The sequence below is a fragment of the Scyliorhinus torazame genome, chromosome 6 (genome assembly GCF_047496885.1).
Source record: "Scyliorhinus torazame isolate Kashiwa2021f chromosome 6, sScyTor2.1, whole genome shotgun sequence".
NCBI lineage: Eukaryota > Metazoa > Chordata > Chondrichthyes > Carcharhiniformes > Scyliorhinidae > Scyliorhinus > Scyliorhinus torazame.
In genome coordinates, this window is record NC_092712.1 from 168,027,544 (window position 1) to 168,043,232 (window position 15,689).

Sequence of the window (15,689 nt, forward strand, 5' to 3'; positions counted from 1 at the left end):
CACATGCGATTCTCCCGCCCCCCGGAAACCAGCGGTGCGCGATTCGCACCGGGCCTCTCGGAGAACCGGCGAGCGGCGATTCTCCGGCCGGATGGGCCGAGCGGCCGCTACGACACGAAAGGTTCCCACCGGCGCCGTCCACCCCTGGTCACTGCCGCCGGGAAATCTGCGGGAACGCTTGGGGGGGGGAGCAGCCTGCAAAGCGGGGGGGCTCCTTCACCGGGGTAGCCTCCAATGGGGTCTGGTCCGCGATCGGGGCCCATCGATCGGCGGGCCGGCCTCTTTCCCCCCCCCCCCCGGGGCCTACCTCCTTCCACGCGCGCGGCCTCAGAACACCGGCTCCATGTTGGTGAGGGGCTGGCCTGCATAAGACGTTCCCCACGCATGTGCAGGATGGTGCGGCCCAACTGCGCATGCGCAGGATTGGGCTGCCCCAACTGCGCATGCGCAGGCTGGCACCGCGCCCATTTGGCACCGCGTAAGGACGCTGGAGCGGCGTGAACCGCTCCAGTGCCATGCTGGCCCTCTGTGGGGGCCAGAATAGGTCGTGTCCGGGCCCTGTTTGCGCCGTCGTGAAACGCGACGGCGTTCACGACGGCGCAAACACTTGGCCTCAATATCGGAGAATCACCCCCATGATTTTTTTCTGTTAAATATTTAAAAAATTGATCAGTATACAGTATGGTAATACAGTTTCTAAAGGAGTCATTCTCGCTTGTTAGAGTTAGTAACATTACTTAAGCATTTATAAGGTAAAAATGGAAGGCACTGTAATCCATTGCAGCTGAACAATTTTTGAAATCCGAACATTTATTTCAGTAGGCCGGTAGGTTCTTTTCATGTATTGGTCCTTTTTATTTATCAGGTAAAATTTCTATGAATTAAATCTTCTTACAAAGTTGTTGACTTTGGCAAAAAAATTCAAATGCTCTGAAAACGTATGGGACACAAAAAGTGGTAATTAAGAAAATAATTTACTTGTGTGCTATACTCAGGTTATCACAGGTTTAATTAAATTCAGCATCTGCAGAACTGTTTCCTAAATAGTTACTTTAATACCTATTCAAACCACTTTCTTACCTTCATGAACTAGATTATTATGAAAGTTTTTATTATGAAAACCTGAAAGTACAATAAAACATTTTTATGTTAGAATACTTATAATATTATTTTCATCAGACAAAATTGTTCATTTGGTCATTTTCACCATAGCCATTGTGGGAATATTTGTTATCATCCTGTTTCTTCTCTGGTTTTCTTCAAGCTTCCCCAAGTCCATGTATCAATGTTATTCACCCATCCGATTTTCCTTCTTCCTCTCCTGTTTAATCCTTAATTTCTCCTTCAATTGCTGCCAGGACAAACCTGTTGGGTCTTTGTTTCCAATGTCTATACTTGGTTATCTTCCTCTCTCTAATTGTACATATGATTCCTGAATCTCTAATCTTGACCTAATTAATTTTATTGTCTTTCTGTCCATCAGTAAAGTTAAATTCTTAATTCAGTGATGTACTTTTTTTGATTTGTATTAATGTGACAGTAATTTCAATTTAACTACTTAAAGCTTTTATTCAGAAATATCAATTTAATATAAAAGTTTCCTTACAGCAGTTAGAAAACTAACTTAAATTAGCTGATGCAAGTCACATTTAAAGTACAATTTGAACTTAGAGCAATAATATGAACAGGTACTTGCTACTAATATCCAAATAAAGTAAAATAATATTAACAATAGCTATCTCTTATAAAAGGTAATAAATGTGAGGTAACAGAGTGGCACAGCGGAAGCATGCTGAGCCCATAACCCAGAGGTTGGTAGATCGCGACCATTCTGTGATAAAGGTTAATAAATGCATTGATTTATAGGAAACTATGTTAATTTCTTCATGGAGAAACCAGTTTCTAATGCATTCCTACAGCTCTTGATAAGTGTATTCATAAGTGTTTCATAAAGTATTTTTGGTAACATGCCTAATGACCAATTTTCTGTTTTAAGCCATAGACCTCTAATGTGCACTCTTTTGTCTTGGCTCAGGCATATGCAGATCTCCTACAGGAACAAGTTACGCAGAGTGTGATGTCGCCTATGCAGAGTGCCCCCTATGGAGCTGATTTGACAGCAAATAAACTAAATAATTTTAGTGGAGAACAGATTGGACAGCTATATGAGTTGATGCAGGAAGCCACAAAACCTAATTTCCAATTCAATAATCAAGATGACCCTTCTCACAAGAAATGATTTGGTGACTACCAACAATAACATATACTTAACATTGGAAAACTGGGAAACTATACCTGTTGTACCTACTTCCTATGTATTTTTACTCTTGGAAATAAAGTCTGAAAATTTGAAGTGTAATTTTCCTGTATCCAGCAATGTTTAACAATTAACCATTTGCTTTTGCCACAATAAACAGTGAACAGATGCATTGTTTTTTTTAAACAATTTAATAAATGTGCTTCCAACTAAATAAATTCCTGAATATTGAACCAGTTCTTCTGTACAACTGTATTAAAATCATCGGCCTAATTTTAGGTAAAGGAATATTTCCATGTAAATAATTAAAGTTTAACAACAATGCATGTCAAGTAATTTGTAATCTTGATAAAGTATGCAAAGAATCCATCTTGCTCAATGATATCTCTGTGAATAATTGGTTGCAATTGTCGTGAGTATATTATTATTTGGGTAGGAACTTGCCTACAAATTTTGTCTAACCTGATGTTTAAGCTAAATTTAATTCAGGTTTGCTGATTATTTTTGCAATTTAAGAGAAATTATGGGATATGGGCCTTGCTGGCAACATTGGCATTTAACGTCCATCCATAGTTGCCCTTATGAAGGTATAATAAGCTGCATCTTGAACCACTGCAGTCTTTGTGATGTGTGCATGCTTGCAAAGCTGTTAGATTAAACAGTTGGAGGATTTGACCCATCAATGATGAAGGAACAGTGATATACTTCCAAGTCACAATGGTGTGTGACTTAAGGTTGTTTTCTACAATGTGTTTGTTATCCTTTTCCTTCCCAGTGGTCAAGATGTCATCAGCCTGCTGCAATGCTCCAGTGAAGTTCAATGTAAGCTTGCTGAATCACACCTTATCTTCCATAAAGGCACTTTACAGTCTTCTGGACTCAACATTGATTTCAACAACTTCAGACCTTGCGCTCTGTCTTCTGTTTTGATTTTTGTTTTTGCCAAGTGCCAGACTGTATCTGGTTTTCAAATTTATGCTTTCATACAGTTATTCATTATCCTGCCATTAACATTCACTCTGGACCAATGTTTTGTTTTTTATTACAAACATTACAATGCACTTTACTTTTTGTTACGTGATATTGTTATTTAATCTCTGCTGACCCTCTACCTACCCTATCCAAGACCTCTTTTGTTCTTCTTACCCAAGCCCCCTTCAACAGCATTAAATACATCACATTTCTCCTTACTTTCAGTTCTGAACAGGAGTCCTGTTCAACTCAAAATATTAACTGTTTGTCTCTCAATAAATGCTACCAGAGCCGCTGAATTTTTCCAGCACTTTGTTTTCATATCAGATTTTCCGCGTCCCCACAGTATTTTGCTTTTACATTATATAACAGCCTTATTTTGTTGCTGTACCGTCAGGCTAAAAATGGTAAACTGATCATTTGTAAGTTCAGGGAAGGTACACACTGCATCCTGGTCAATTATCCCCATTTATGGCCCAGAATGAACATGGAAATTGATGCACTTTCACTGATGCGGTGATGTTGTACATACAATGGATTTGACCTTCTGGTCTGGGTCATCCCTCTCCTTAATGAAACTCTGTCATCTGATGCTTTCAAATGATCTCCATGATCTATAAATGATAGTGGCAAGTGGGTCTTCAACTTCTCCAGTGTTGCCAGAGTTGGTATGACTGCTTTTTTTGAACATGGTGCATGAAGGCAAATCTATGGTGAATACTGGTTCTTTTTTAAAAGTACTTCAGTCCAAACATGTGTAACAAACAGCAACATATACAAAAACACACACCAGCCTACGCCCACAATTCTTGCACTCATCAGCCACCCTGTGGAAGAACCCCCTCGCCAAAACCATATGCAACCTACGTGCCACCTTAAACTGAATCAAACTCATCCTCAAGCATCACCTTGCACCACAGACTATTCCCGCCCCCTCCCAAACCCCCATCTTCTCCCATTTGTTTTTGATCCTCACCACCACCTCCTGTTCCCCCAACAACCTGCATATATCCCCAATTCTACCCCCTTCCAACTCATCTGGGAGCAGTAGTTGCTCCAATATGGTGTCCTCCTGCAACCTGGGCACCGCCCACCACTCCTTTCGCGCAAAGTCCCTCACCTGCATATATCTAAATTCACTCCCCCGCAATTCGTCCAGACCTGCAAACTTCCCTTCCAAGTACAAGGCCCTCTCCAACCCAGCCTTCCTCCACTTCCCATACATTCAATCCATTTCCCCCGGCTTAAACCTATAATTTCCACACAGTGGTGTCAACACCGATATCCCCTCCAATTTAAAGTGTCTCCACCACTGATTCCACACCCTGACCGTCGACTGTATCACCAGGCTCCTGGTATACCGCCCCAGAGCTCTCAAACTGACAGGATTTCTCCATCTTGACCCACTTTGCCTCCCACCCCCATCGCCTCACCTTCTCTACATTCACCGCCCAATAATAGTGCAGCAGATTCAGGAGCGCCAATCGCCCCCTTCTGTCTCAGCCTCTGTACTAGGGCCCTCTTCACCCCCCCCCCCCCCCCCCCCCCCCCCCCACCCCAAGGCCTGGCCATTTCTCGTGGCATCCCACCCCACTTTGCCTCCATTCACCAGCATTACCTGCCAGCGTGGCAACTCCCGCTTGAAGGCGCCCCAACACTCCTGTCCATCCCTCCCCCCACCAGTCTCTCCTTAACCTGTGCAAACAGCCCTCCTACCCACCTGAATGCTCCTCAGCCCGCAACCCTACCCAGCAGGCCCCACCATACACACCCCTTACCCGTAAAGAAAAACACCCAAAATAACAAATCCATAAAGAAAAACATTGCGTGGGCGGTGATTACCCCCTTACAAACTTATAACTCCCCAACAAAAAAGAAAACCTCACCCCCTGGCTACACACAATAGACATAACATCCAACCGTTGCAGATATAACTCCGCCATCTGGCACCAACTCTCAGTTCTCCCCCAATTTATGGTCCCTTATAAAATCATTGGCCTCTTCTGGCATTTCAAAATAATACTCCTGGCCTTCAAATGTGGTCCACAGTTTCGGCAGGTACAGCACCCCAAACCGCCTTTAGGCCTTGTTGAATCCTACACGTCTTTTCACCAGCTCTGCACCAATGTCCTGGTATATGCTTCCCCTCCCATTCACAATCTCACTACTCGCTGGTCCAACATAGGAACTTCTCCTTTTCCATGAACTTGTGCAACTGCATAATCACCATTGGCGGTGGCTGCCCCCCGCTCTTGGCGGCTCCCCCACTCTCAGCTTCTGCCTTAAAAGCCTGTGGGCCCTGTCCACCTCTGTGGCCTTATGCAACACCCTCTCCACCAACCCAGCCAGCATCCTCGACACATTTTGTGGCGCTCGTTCCTTCCACACCCTCTGGCAGACCCATTCGCAGGTTCTGCCACCTGTTCCTGTTCTCCTCGATCTTCACTCTCAGCCACTTGCATAGGTTCCCCCAGGATCTCCACCTCTGGCTCCAGCGACATGATCCGATCGCTCTGGTCGGACATCACCTTCTCCACCTCGCGTATTGTCACGCCTTGCACCTCAAGGCAATTCTCTACACGGTCCATCGATCCTCGCAGAGGTGCTACTGCTCCCTCAATGGCCTTCGACTAGTGACCGTGCATCTCCTTCCTTTGCGGGTGAAATTCATCTTTGATGAAGGCCATCAACTGCTCCATCTGAGGCTTTCCCACTGGCGACGGCCCTTCCCCCTCCACCATTCTCATAAATTGCTGCACCACAGGTCCCCTCCAATTCCTTAGCCAGGTCTTTAACTGTTTTTTGCCAGGTCTGGTAGCCAGTGGACATGCCAATCTAGGGGAGAACCTCTCCCTCTACACCTTCTGAACCACATTAACAGGTATAAAGTGCCCGAACCAAAGCCTTCGAGCTGGAGTGGCCCCGTGTGCGGCCACTCACTCCATGGCCGACAGCGGAAGTCTATGAATACTGGTTCACTATAGAACAGTGAGGTGAAGCACGGAATACTAATCTAGGTCAAGAGATTTTCCTCATTCAAGGACTTTGAACTAGCAACTCAGCAATGGAGAAAAATATCCCACGGAGTTATTTTATTTTAATGGATTTAAAGATTATTTTATTTTAATGTATCTTTTCTCGAAACCTTGTAAACATTGTCTCCTCCATATTTCTATTGTCTCTGTGTGTCACATTAATGTTGAGATGCTGGCAATAACTATATTGCTAAAGTAATGCTGTGGGATGGCTATCTGGCCGCCGACTCAAGATAGCGGCCTGATATCAGGATTCCCTGGGAATCCATTGTATTCCACGCCATGTATAAATTTGCATGGCATGGAACATTGGATTGCTTACTGGCTTGAGCTCCCATGGGGATCGTAAACCGTTGCAATTCAGCTCTGGTGGGAGAACACAGGGCCAGATTCTCTGTCTCTGAGGATAAATGCGGAGGATCTGTGGCATTTTACGTGGAAAAAAAATCGGCTGTGCCCCGCACCGAAACGGTTGGAGAATGGCCGGCTTCGTGCTGCACATGCCATTTTACCGGTCGCGCTGTAAAACATGGGGTTGGCCGTGCACGGACCCAACCTGCCAGACAGTGCCCCCCTGGCCACCCCCACCCATCCCTTGCGGAAGCCCCCCCAGCCAGCAGCATGGCTCCTGCCCGACTGGCGATGCTGGACACGGTCCGCAGCCTCCACGGTGGGTTCCCGCACTGCTGAGACCACACGTCAACTGCGCGGTCAGGAACACGACCCATCGGGGGAGGGTCTTCAGATGACGCACTGAGGCCGTCCCAACGGCATGCGGCACGCGCCGTGATGATGCCATTTCGGAGGGGGCAGAGCATCCTAAACCTGCGTTAGACAGGCACCACCCTGATTCTGGTGTCAAAAGGGATTCTCCGCCCGATCGCCGATTACGAAATCGGCGTTGGGGGATCGGAGAATCCTGCCCACTGTCTCCCAAACGGAGAATCCCGTCCTTAGTATCTCAAACGGGGAATTTTGCTCAACGACACTGAATAGAGAGAATGACGCGTTAGGACTTCCGGGTGCGGCTATGCAGAGCTAGGTCGCATATTCGGCAGCTCCTGCTTGGAACGGACTTTTGGGCTCGTTACAGGGCCCCCACGGCATTTGTTTGACATTTCCCGGTGTGGGAAGAAGGCTGCAATGTGTCCCCCAGGAAGGGTATGTCTCTTGGTTGCCAGATACACGCAGAAACAGTAAAAGATTTGGCTGCAACTGCAGGATAAACAGGGCCTCTTCCAGCATGCAGGCGGGGGAAGGGCAAGCTTAAAGCTGCAAGCTGACCTGAGGGCCTGTATCAAAAGTGAATTCTAGCAGCAGAGGGAACAACTGTGAAAAGACCTCATCAAGGCCACTGAAGGGACTTCCGGTTGCGGTGATGCCTAGCTAGCTGCACGCTTCGGCGGCTCCAGCTCCGACGGACCTTCGGGCTCTTTTAAGAGCCCCAACGGGGAATTTTGCGACGACGCAACCCGGTGTGGGGTGTGTGAGAAGGGAGTCCCCCCCAAACGAAGGAGGAAAAAGCCGGCGGCGGTGGCTGCAGTGCGAGGAATCGTCGACCAAAGGGTCAGAAAGAGAGAAGTACAAGATGGCGGCAGAGAAAGCGCAGGCGACATGGGGGCCTGAGCAGGATGAAATTGTGAGACGGTGCGTGGAGCTGCTGAAGAGGGAGGTGCTGACCCCGTTGCTACAGGCAATTGAGGGGCTCAAGGAGACATTAAAGACCCAGGAGACAGAGCTCCGTGTGGTGGAGCAGAAGGTGACAGATATTGAGGACGAGATCCTGGGCCTGGCGGTTAAGACACAGACGCACGAGGCACTTCATAAAAAGTACTGAAAGGATCGAAGCCCTAGAAAATGGAGCGCGAAGGAAGAACCTTCGGATACTGGGTCTCCCTGAGGGTGTGGAAGGAGTGGACTGTGGAGCGTACGCAAGTACGGTGCTGAGCTCACTGATGGGTGCTGAGGCCCCTACGGGCCCCTTGGAGGTGGAGTGGGCAAATCGGATTCCGGCGAGAAGACCAAAAGCGGGAGAACCACCCAGGGCGATAAGCGTGCGATTTTACCGCCTTAAGGATAGAGAAGAGGTCCTGAGATGGGCTAAAAAGGTGCGGAGTAGCAGATGGGAGAATGCAGTGGTACGGGTATACCAGGATTGGAGTGCGGAGGTGGCGAGAAGGAGGGCGAGCTTCAACCGAGCCAAAGAGGTGTTGCATAAAAGGAAGGTGAAGTTCGGGATGCTGCAGCCGGCAAGACTATGGGTCACGTATCAGGAGAGACACCATTATTTCGAGACGGCGGAGGAAGCATGGACCTTCATCAAAGAAGAGAAATTGGATCGGAACTGAGGGACTGATGCTGCAGGAAATGTTATTGTTAATGTTATGGTTGAAGTTAATTGAGAAGTAAATTGGCAAGGGGAGAGACATTGGGGAAATGTGGGCGCCGGTGAGGGGGGAAAGACGGGACATAGTTGGAGAATGGGGAAGGGGAGGGGGAGGGGAAAGGGAGCTGCGCCATAAGAGGCGGGTCAGGTAAAGGGATGTTCCCGCACCAGAAAGAATAAGGCGGGAAGACAGGCGCAAGGCGGATGGGAGTTCCCCACACGGGGGGGGGGGGGGTTGAGGAGTGAGCAGGAGTAGCCGGGGTCAGTTGAAGTCAGCTGACTTACGGAAGTAATATGGGGGAGCAATCATGCTAGAAAGAGATCTAGCGGGGAGGGGGGGGGAGGGAGGGGGAACAACTGGGTTGCTGCTGCGGAAATCCAAAAGGAAATGGCTAAAGAGTGGGTGGGCGGGGATGGTGTGCAACGCTGGGGGAGCGAGCGGGAGCGCGGAGGCGGGATATGGGACTGGCCTAGAGAAGGTAATGGCTAGTCGACACAGGAGGGGGGCAGGTAGCCCCCTAGTGAGGCTGATCATGTGGAACGTGAGAGGCCTGAACGGACCGATAAAAAGGGCCAGAGTGCTCGCGCATTTGAAAGGACTAAGGGCAGACGTGGTTATGCTCCAAGAGACGCACCTAAAGGTGGCGGACCAAGTTAGGTTAAGGAAAGGATGGGTGGGACAGGTGTTCCACTCAGGACTGGACGCAAAGAACAGAGGGGTGGCCATTTTGGTGGGGAAACGGGTAGCATTTGAAGCAAAGAACATCGTAGCAGATAGCGGAGGTAGATATGCAATGGTGAGTGGCAGGCTGGAGGGAATGGAGGTCGTGTTGGTTAACGTGTATGCCCCAAACTGGGACGATGCGGGATTTATGAGACGGATGCTGGGGCGTATACCGGACCTGGAGGTAGGAAACTTGATTTTAGGAGGGGACTTTAATACGGTGCTGGACCCGGGGCTAGATAGATCCAGCTCAAGGACCGGAAGAAGGCCGGCAGCGGCCAAGGTACTTAAGGGGTTTATGGACCAAATGGGGGGAGTGGATCCATGGCGATTTCTTAGACCTAGGGCTAGGGAATTTTCCTTCTTCTCCCATGTCCATAAAGTGTACTCCCGGATAGATTTTTTTGTTTTGGGAAGGTCGTTGATCTCTAGGGTGGAAGAAGCTGAGTACTCAGCCATAGCGGTTTCGGATCATGCCCCACATTGGGTGGACCTGGAATTAGGAGAGGAAAGGGAGCAGAGAACACTCTGGCGATTAGATGTGGGACTGATGGCGGATGAGGGAGTGTGTGCAAGAGTGCGGGGGTGTATTGAGAGATATCTGGAGGTCAATGACGACGGCGAGGTCCCTGTGGGAGTGGTATGGGAAGCACTAAAAGCGGTGGTCAGAGGAGAGCTGATCTCCATTGGGGCCCACAAAAGGAAAACAGAGGCCAAGGAAAGGGAAAGATTACTGGGGGAGATTTTAAGGGTGGATAGGGAATTTGCAGAGACCCCGGAGGAGGAATTGTACAGGGAGAGGAGACGACTCCAGACGGAATTTGACCTTCTGACCACCAGAAAGGCGGAGGTACTGTGGAGGAAGGCACAGGGGAGGATGTATGAATATGGGGAAAAGGCGAGTCGCCTGTTGGCTCATCAATTGCGAAAGAGGGCAGCAGCGAGGGAGATAGCATGCAAGCAGGGAAGGCCCCAGGACCAGACGGGTTCCCGGTGGAGTATTACAGAAAATATGTGGACTTGTTGGCCCCGTTGATGGTGAGGACGTTCAATGAGGCCAGGAAAGGGGGGACTCTACCCTCGACGATGTCGGAGGCGACGATATCATTAATTTTGAAGAGGGATAAAGATCCGTTGCAGTGCGGGTCCTATAGACCCATTTCATTATTGAACGTGGACGCCAAATTGTTGGCAAAGGTACTGGCATCGAGGATAGAGGACTGTGTCCCGGGGTGGTCACGAAGACCAGACAGGGTTCGTAAAAGGGAGACAACTGAATGTTAACGTGCGACGCCTATTAGGGGTGATAATGATGCCCCCAGTGGAGGGGGAGGCAGAGATAGTGGCGGCAATGGATGCAGAGAAGGCATTTGATAGGGTGGAGTGGGAGTATTTATGGGAAATGTTAAGGAGGTTTGGGTTTGGGAACGGGTTTATTAGCTGGGTTAGACTTCTTTATGGGGCTCCAACGGCAAGCGTAGTTACAGGCCGACATAGATCGGAGTATTTCCGACTATATCGGGGAACAAGATAGGGATGCCCGCTGTCTCCATTGTTGTTCGCGTTGGCAATTGAACCTCTGGCCATGGTGTTGAGAGACTCCAGGAAATGGAGAGGGGTGATTAGAGGGGGAGAAGAACACCGAGTCTCGTTATATGCGGATGACCTATTGTTATACGTGTCGGACCCAGCGGGGGGGATGATAGAGGTTATGCAAATTTTGAGGGGGTTCGGGGAATTCTCGGGGTATAGGCTAAACATGGGGAAGAGTGAATTATTTGTGATACATCCAGGGGACCAGAGTAGAGAGATAGAAGGCTTGCCTCTAAGGAAAGTGGAAAGAAACTTCCGATACCTGGGGATTCAGATCGCTAGGAGCTGGGGAACCTTGCACAGACTTAATCTGACACGGTTGGTAGAACAAATGGAGGAGGACTTCAAGAGGTGGGACATGCAGCCTCTATCGCTGGCGGGCAGGGTGCAAGCAATTAAGATGATGGTCCTCCCGAGGTTCTTATTTGTATTTCAATGTCTCCCTATACTAATCACCAAGACCTTTTTTAATAAAATAGACAGGAGCATCACGAGCTTTGTGTGGGCAGGGAAAGTTCCGAGAGTAAGGAGGGGGTTCCTTCAGCGTAGTAGGGACAGAGGAGGATTGGCACTACCGAACTTGGGCGATTACTATTGGGCCGCCAATGTGGCAATGATACGTAAATGGATGATGGAGGGTGAGGGAGCGGCGTGGAAAAGACTGGAGAGAAAGTCCTGTAAAGGGACGAGTTTAGAGGCGCTGGTGACGGCGCCGCTACCGATCTCACCTAAAAAGTTTACCACGAACCCGGTGGTGGCGGCAACATTGAATATCTGGGGACAGTGTAGGCGACAGAGAGGGGTGCGGGGAGCCCTGGTGGGGTCCCCAATCAGGAACAACCATAGGTTCGCCCCAGGAAGAATGGATGGAGGATTTCAGAGCTGGTACCAGTTGGGAATTAGGAGGGTGGGAGATTTATTTATAGATGGGACTTTTGCGAGCTTGGGAGCATTGGAGGAAAAGTATAAGTTGCCCCGGGGAAATTTCTTGAGATATATGCAGGTGAGGGCATTTACTAGACAACAGGTGAGGGAATTTCCGTTGCTCCCGACACAGGGGATACAGGACAGGGTGCTTTCAGGGGTGTGGGTCGGAGAGGGCAAGGTGTCAGAGATTTACCGAGAGATGAGGGAAGAGGGGGAGGAGTCGGTGGGCGAACTAAAAGGAAAGTGGGAAGAAGAACTAGGGGAGGAGATAGAGGAGGGTATGTGGGCTGATGCCCTAAGCAGGGTAAATTCCTCTTCCTCATGCGCCAGGCTTAGCCTGATTCAGTTTAAGGTGCTACATAGAGCACACATAACGGGAGCAAGATTGAGCAGGTTCTTTGGAGTGGAGGACAAATGTGGGAGGTGTGGCGGGAGCCCGGCAAACCACGCACATATGTTTTGGGCGTGCCCGGCACTGGAAGGGTATTGGAAGGGAGTGACGGGAGTGATTTCGCGGGTGGTGAAGGCCCGGGTCAAACCAGGCTGGGGGTTAGCTCTATTTGGAGTTGCGGAAGAGCCGGGAGTGCAGGAGGCGAAAGAGGCCGACGTTGTGGCCTTTGCGTCCCTAATAGCCCGGCGCAGGATCCTACTCATGTGGTAGGAGGCGAAGCCCCCCGGACTGGAGGCCTGGGTAAATGATATGGCGGGGTTCATTAAACTGGAGCAGATAAAGTTTGCCCTGAGAGGATCGGCTCAAGGGTTCACCAGGCGGTGGCAGCCATTTCTCGACTACCTAGGGGAACGTTAGAGGGAAGACAGATGACCAGCAGCAGCAACCCAGGGGGAAGGGGGGGGGGGGGTTTAGTTTAGTTTAGGTCAAAGATAAAGGGGTTTTGTTACTTGTGTATTGTTAAAAATTTCTATTGTTATTGTTGCGTTTGCTTTGTAAGAGGGGAAAAATTGTTGTTTGGGAAAAAAAATTCTATAAAACATATTTAAAAAAAAAAGAGAATGACGCGTTAGATGATGCCAATGAGATGGCTGTTGAAATACTAAAGTATTAACAAACATCAAGGAAATAGATGCAGATGTAAAATTTGATTCAGAGGATTTTGAGAGTGACACTGAGCAGAATAATTAGTAGAAATGGTATGACAAAAATTGTAAATATAATAAAACTAGAGTCAAGGCAATTAAAATAAAGAAATGCAAGTAATTTCATTGTGAAATGAAATATTTTGTTAAATAATTCGGGATTCTCCGCTTCATGTTGGACCAGCATTGCGCTGGTCAAGGAGACACAGCCTGAGTGAGTGGGACACAGACAGAGTGAGAATTTGATAATTTGGTGCATTGAGGTAACCAGGAAAGGTAAGTGGTTAATCTAATTGTGCTGTTTTTCAGTTAAAAGTGCAGTGTAGATTAGTGTCTGATTGGCTGAAGCTGCCCCCACCCTAATTGCTGAGAGGCAGTTATCTGGCAGTCACCTGAGGCCTGTTAAGGGGCACAAAGGTACACATTGTATTCTTCTCTTTGAAATTTTAGTGTGAGTCATCCTAAAGTCTGTATAAAAGACAGACAGAAAGCGCACTTAGTAAGCATTGCGCTGGTCAAGGAGACACAGCCTGAGTGAGTGAGACACAGACAGAGTGAGAATTTGGTGCAGTGAGGTAATTCGGTGAAAAGTGGGAGACGGTGCTTTTTCCCGACTGTTTTGTTCTCTCTCTTTCTTCGGGCCTAATTTTGGGAGCCGTTCGGAGGAGGAGGAGCAGTCTCTGTGAGTATAAAAACCTAACAGTAACTTCCTGTTTTCCAGTTTTTTTTTCCAAAAGTGACGTCCGAGGGAAGCTGTGATCTGATTGATTGATAGCAAATCTGCCCCAAATTTAAAAAAAAACACAGCTAAACTCGTAAACTTAAATTAAAATAAGTAATTAATTAGTGATGGCTGGTCAGGTGATGTGCTTGAGCTGCTTGATGTGGGAGCTGGCAGATCCCATGGCGAGCTGCAGCGACCACATCTGCAGTAAGTGTTGGCTGCTCGAAGAGCTCCGGCTCAGAGTTGATGAGCTGGAGTCTGAGCTTCAAACACTGAGGCACATCCGGGAGGGGGAGACTTACCTGGACACTGTGTTTCAGGAGGCAGTCACACCTGTCAGAGTAAGTAGTTTAAATCCTGCCAGTGGCCAGTGACAGCAGGGTGTGACTGCAAGTCAGGCAGGTAAAGGGAACCAGCAGTCAGGAACTCAGGAGCCTCAGCCCTTAACCCTGTCCAACAGGTATGAGGCACTTGCTCCCTGTGTGGATGGTGAACAGGGCTGCAGGAAGGATGAGTCAGCTGACCAAGGCACCATGGTTCAGCAGGCCATTCAAGGGGAGGGAGTAAATAGGCAAGTTGTAGTTGTAGGGGATTCTATTATCAGGGGGATAGATAGTATCCTTTGTGAGCAGGATAAAGAGTCCCGCGTGGTATGTTGCCTGCCCGGTGCTAGGGTGCGGGACATCTCTGACTGGCTTGAAAGGATACTGGAGAGGGAGGGGGAGGATCCAGTTGTTGTGGTCCATGTCGGTACCAACAACATAGGCAAGTCTAGAAAAGAGGACCTGTTTAGAGATTATAAAGAGCTAGGATTCAAATTAAAAAACAGGTCCTCAAGGGTCATAATCTCCAGATTACTGCCCGAGCCACGTGCAAATTGGCATAGGGAGGCAAGAATAAGGGAAGTTAACACGTGGCTGAAAGAGTGGTGTGGGAAAGAGGGGTTCCTTTTCACGGGACACTGGCATCAGTTTTAGGACAGGGGGGGACCTATACCGTTTGGATGGTCTCCACCTGAACCGAGCTGGGACCAGTGTTCTGGCGAAAAGAGTAAATAGGGTGGTCAATAGGACTTTAAACTAGAGATTTGGGGGGGGGGGGGGGGGGGGGGGGGTGTGAGGGAAAGTCAGGGAACCAAGAGGTGAAGTAATCAGTGGGAAGCGTAGCTGCTTAGGAATACAAAAAAGCACAAAAAGACAGAACTCAGGAGAGGTTACGATAGTCCCCATCCCACAAAATATGACACAGTGTATGGAAAGGCTCAGTAAACCAAGGTCCACCACACTAAGAAAACAAACATGGACGGTCAATAGAGAATTAAAGGTGCTATATTTAAATGCGCGCAGTGTACGGAACAAGGTAGATGAGCTTGTGGCCCAGATTGTGACTGGCAGGTATGATGTGGTAGGCATCACAGAGACGTGGTTGCAGGGGGTTCAGGACTGGCATTTAAACATCCAGGGATTCACAACCTATCGAAAAGAGAGAGGGGGGGCGGGGTTGCCTTGTTAATTAGGAATGAAATTAAATCAATAGCACTAAGCGACATAGGGTCAGATGATGTGGAGTCTGTGTGGGTAGAGTTGAGGAACCATAAAGGCAAAAAAAACCATAATGGGAGTTATGTACAGGCCTCCTAACAGTGGTCAGGACCAGGGGCACAAAATGCACCACGAAAGAGAAAGTGCATGTCAGAAAGGTAAGGTCACCGTGATCATGGGGGACTTCAATATGCAGGTGGACTGGGTAAATAATGCTGCCAGTGGACCCAAGGAAAGGGAATTCATTGAATGTTTACAAGAGGGCTTTTTGGAACAGCTTGTGATGGAGGCCACGAGGGGACAGGCCATTCTGGACTTAGTGTTATGTAATGAGCCAGACTTGATTAAAGATCTTAAAGTAAGGGAACACTTAGGAGGCAGTGATCATAATATGGTAGAATTCAATCTGCAATTTGAAAGAAAGAAGGTAGAATC

At 48.4% G+C, this 15,689-nt stretch overlaps 1 protein-coding gene across 1 annotated transcript in view; it reads left to right on the forward strand.

The window, feature by feature from the left end:
* The window catches only part of sdhaf3 (succinate dehydrogenase complex assembly factor 3), a 74,651-nt gene extending 72,161 nt beyond the window's left edge, over positions 1-2,490 (forward strand). Inside the window, exon 2 of the mRNA XM_072509067.1 lies at positions 2,036-2,490. Within this exon, the coding sequence (XP_072365168.1) occupies positions 2,036-2,239 (204 nt within the window). The 3' untranslated portion in view covers positions 2,240-2,490. The remainder of the gene's footprint in view (positions 1-2,035) is intronic.
* The last annotated feature ends 13,199 nt before the right edge of the window (positions 2,491-15,689 follow it).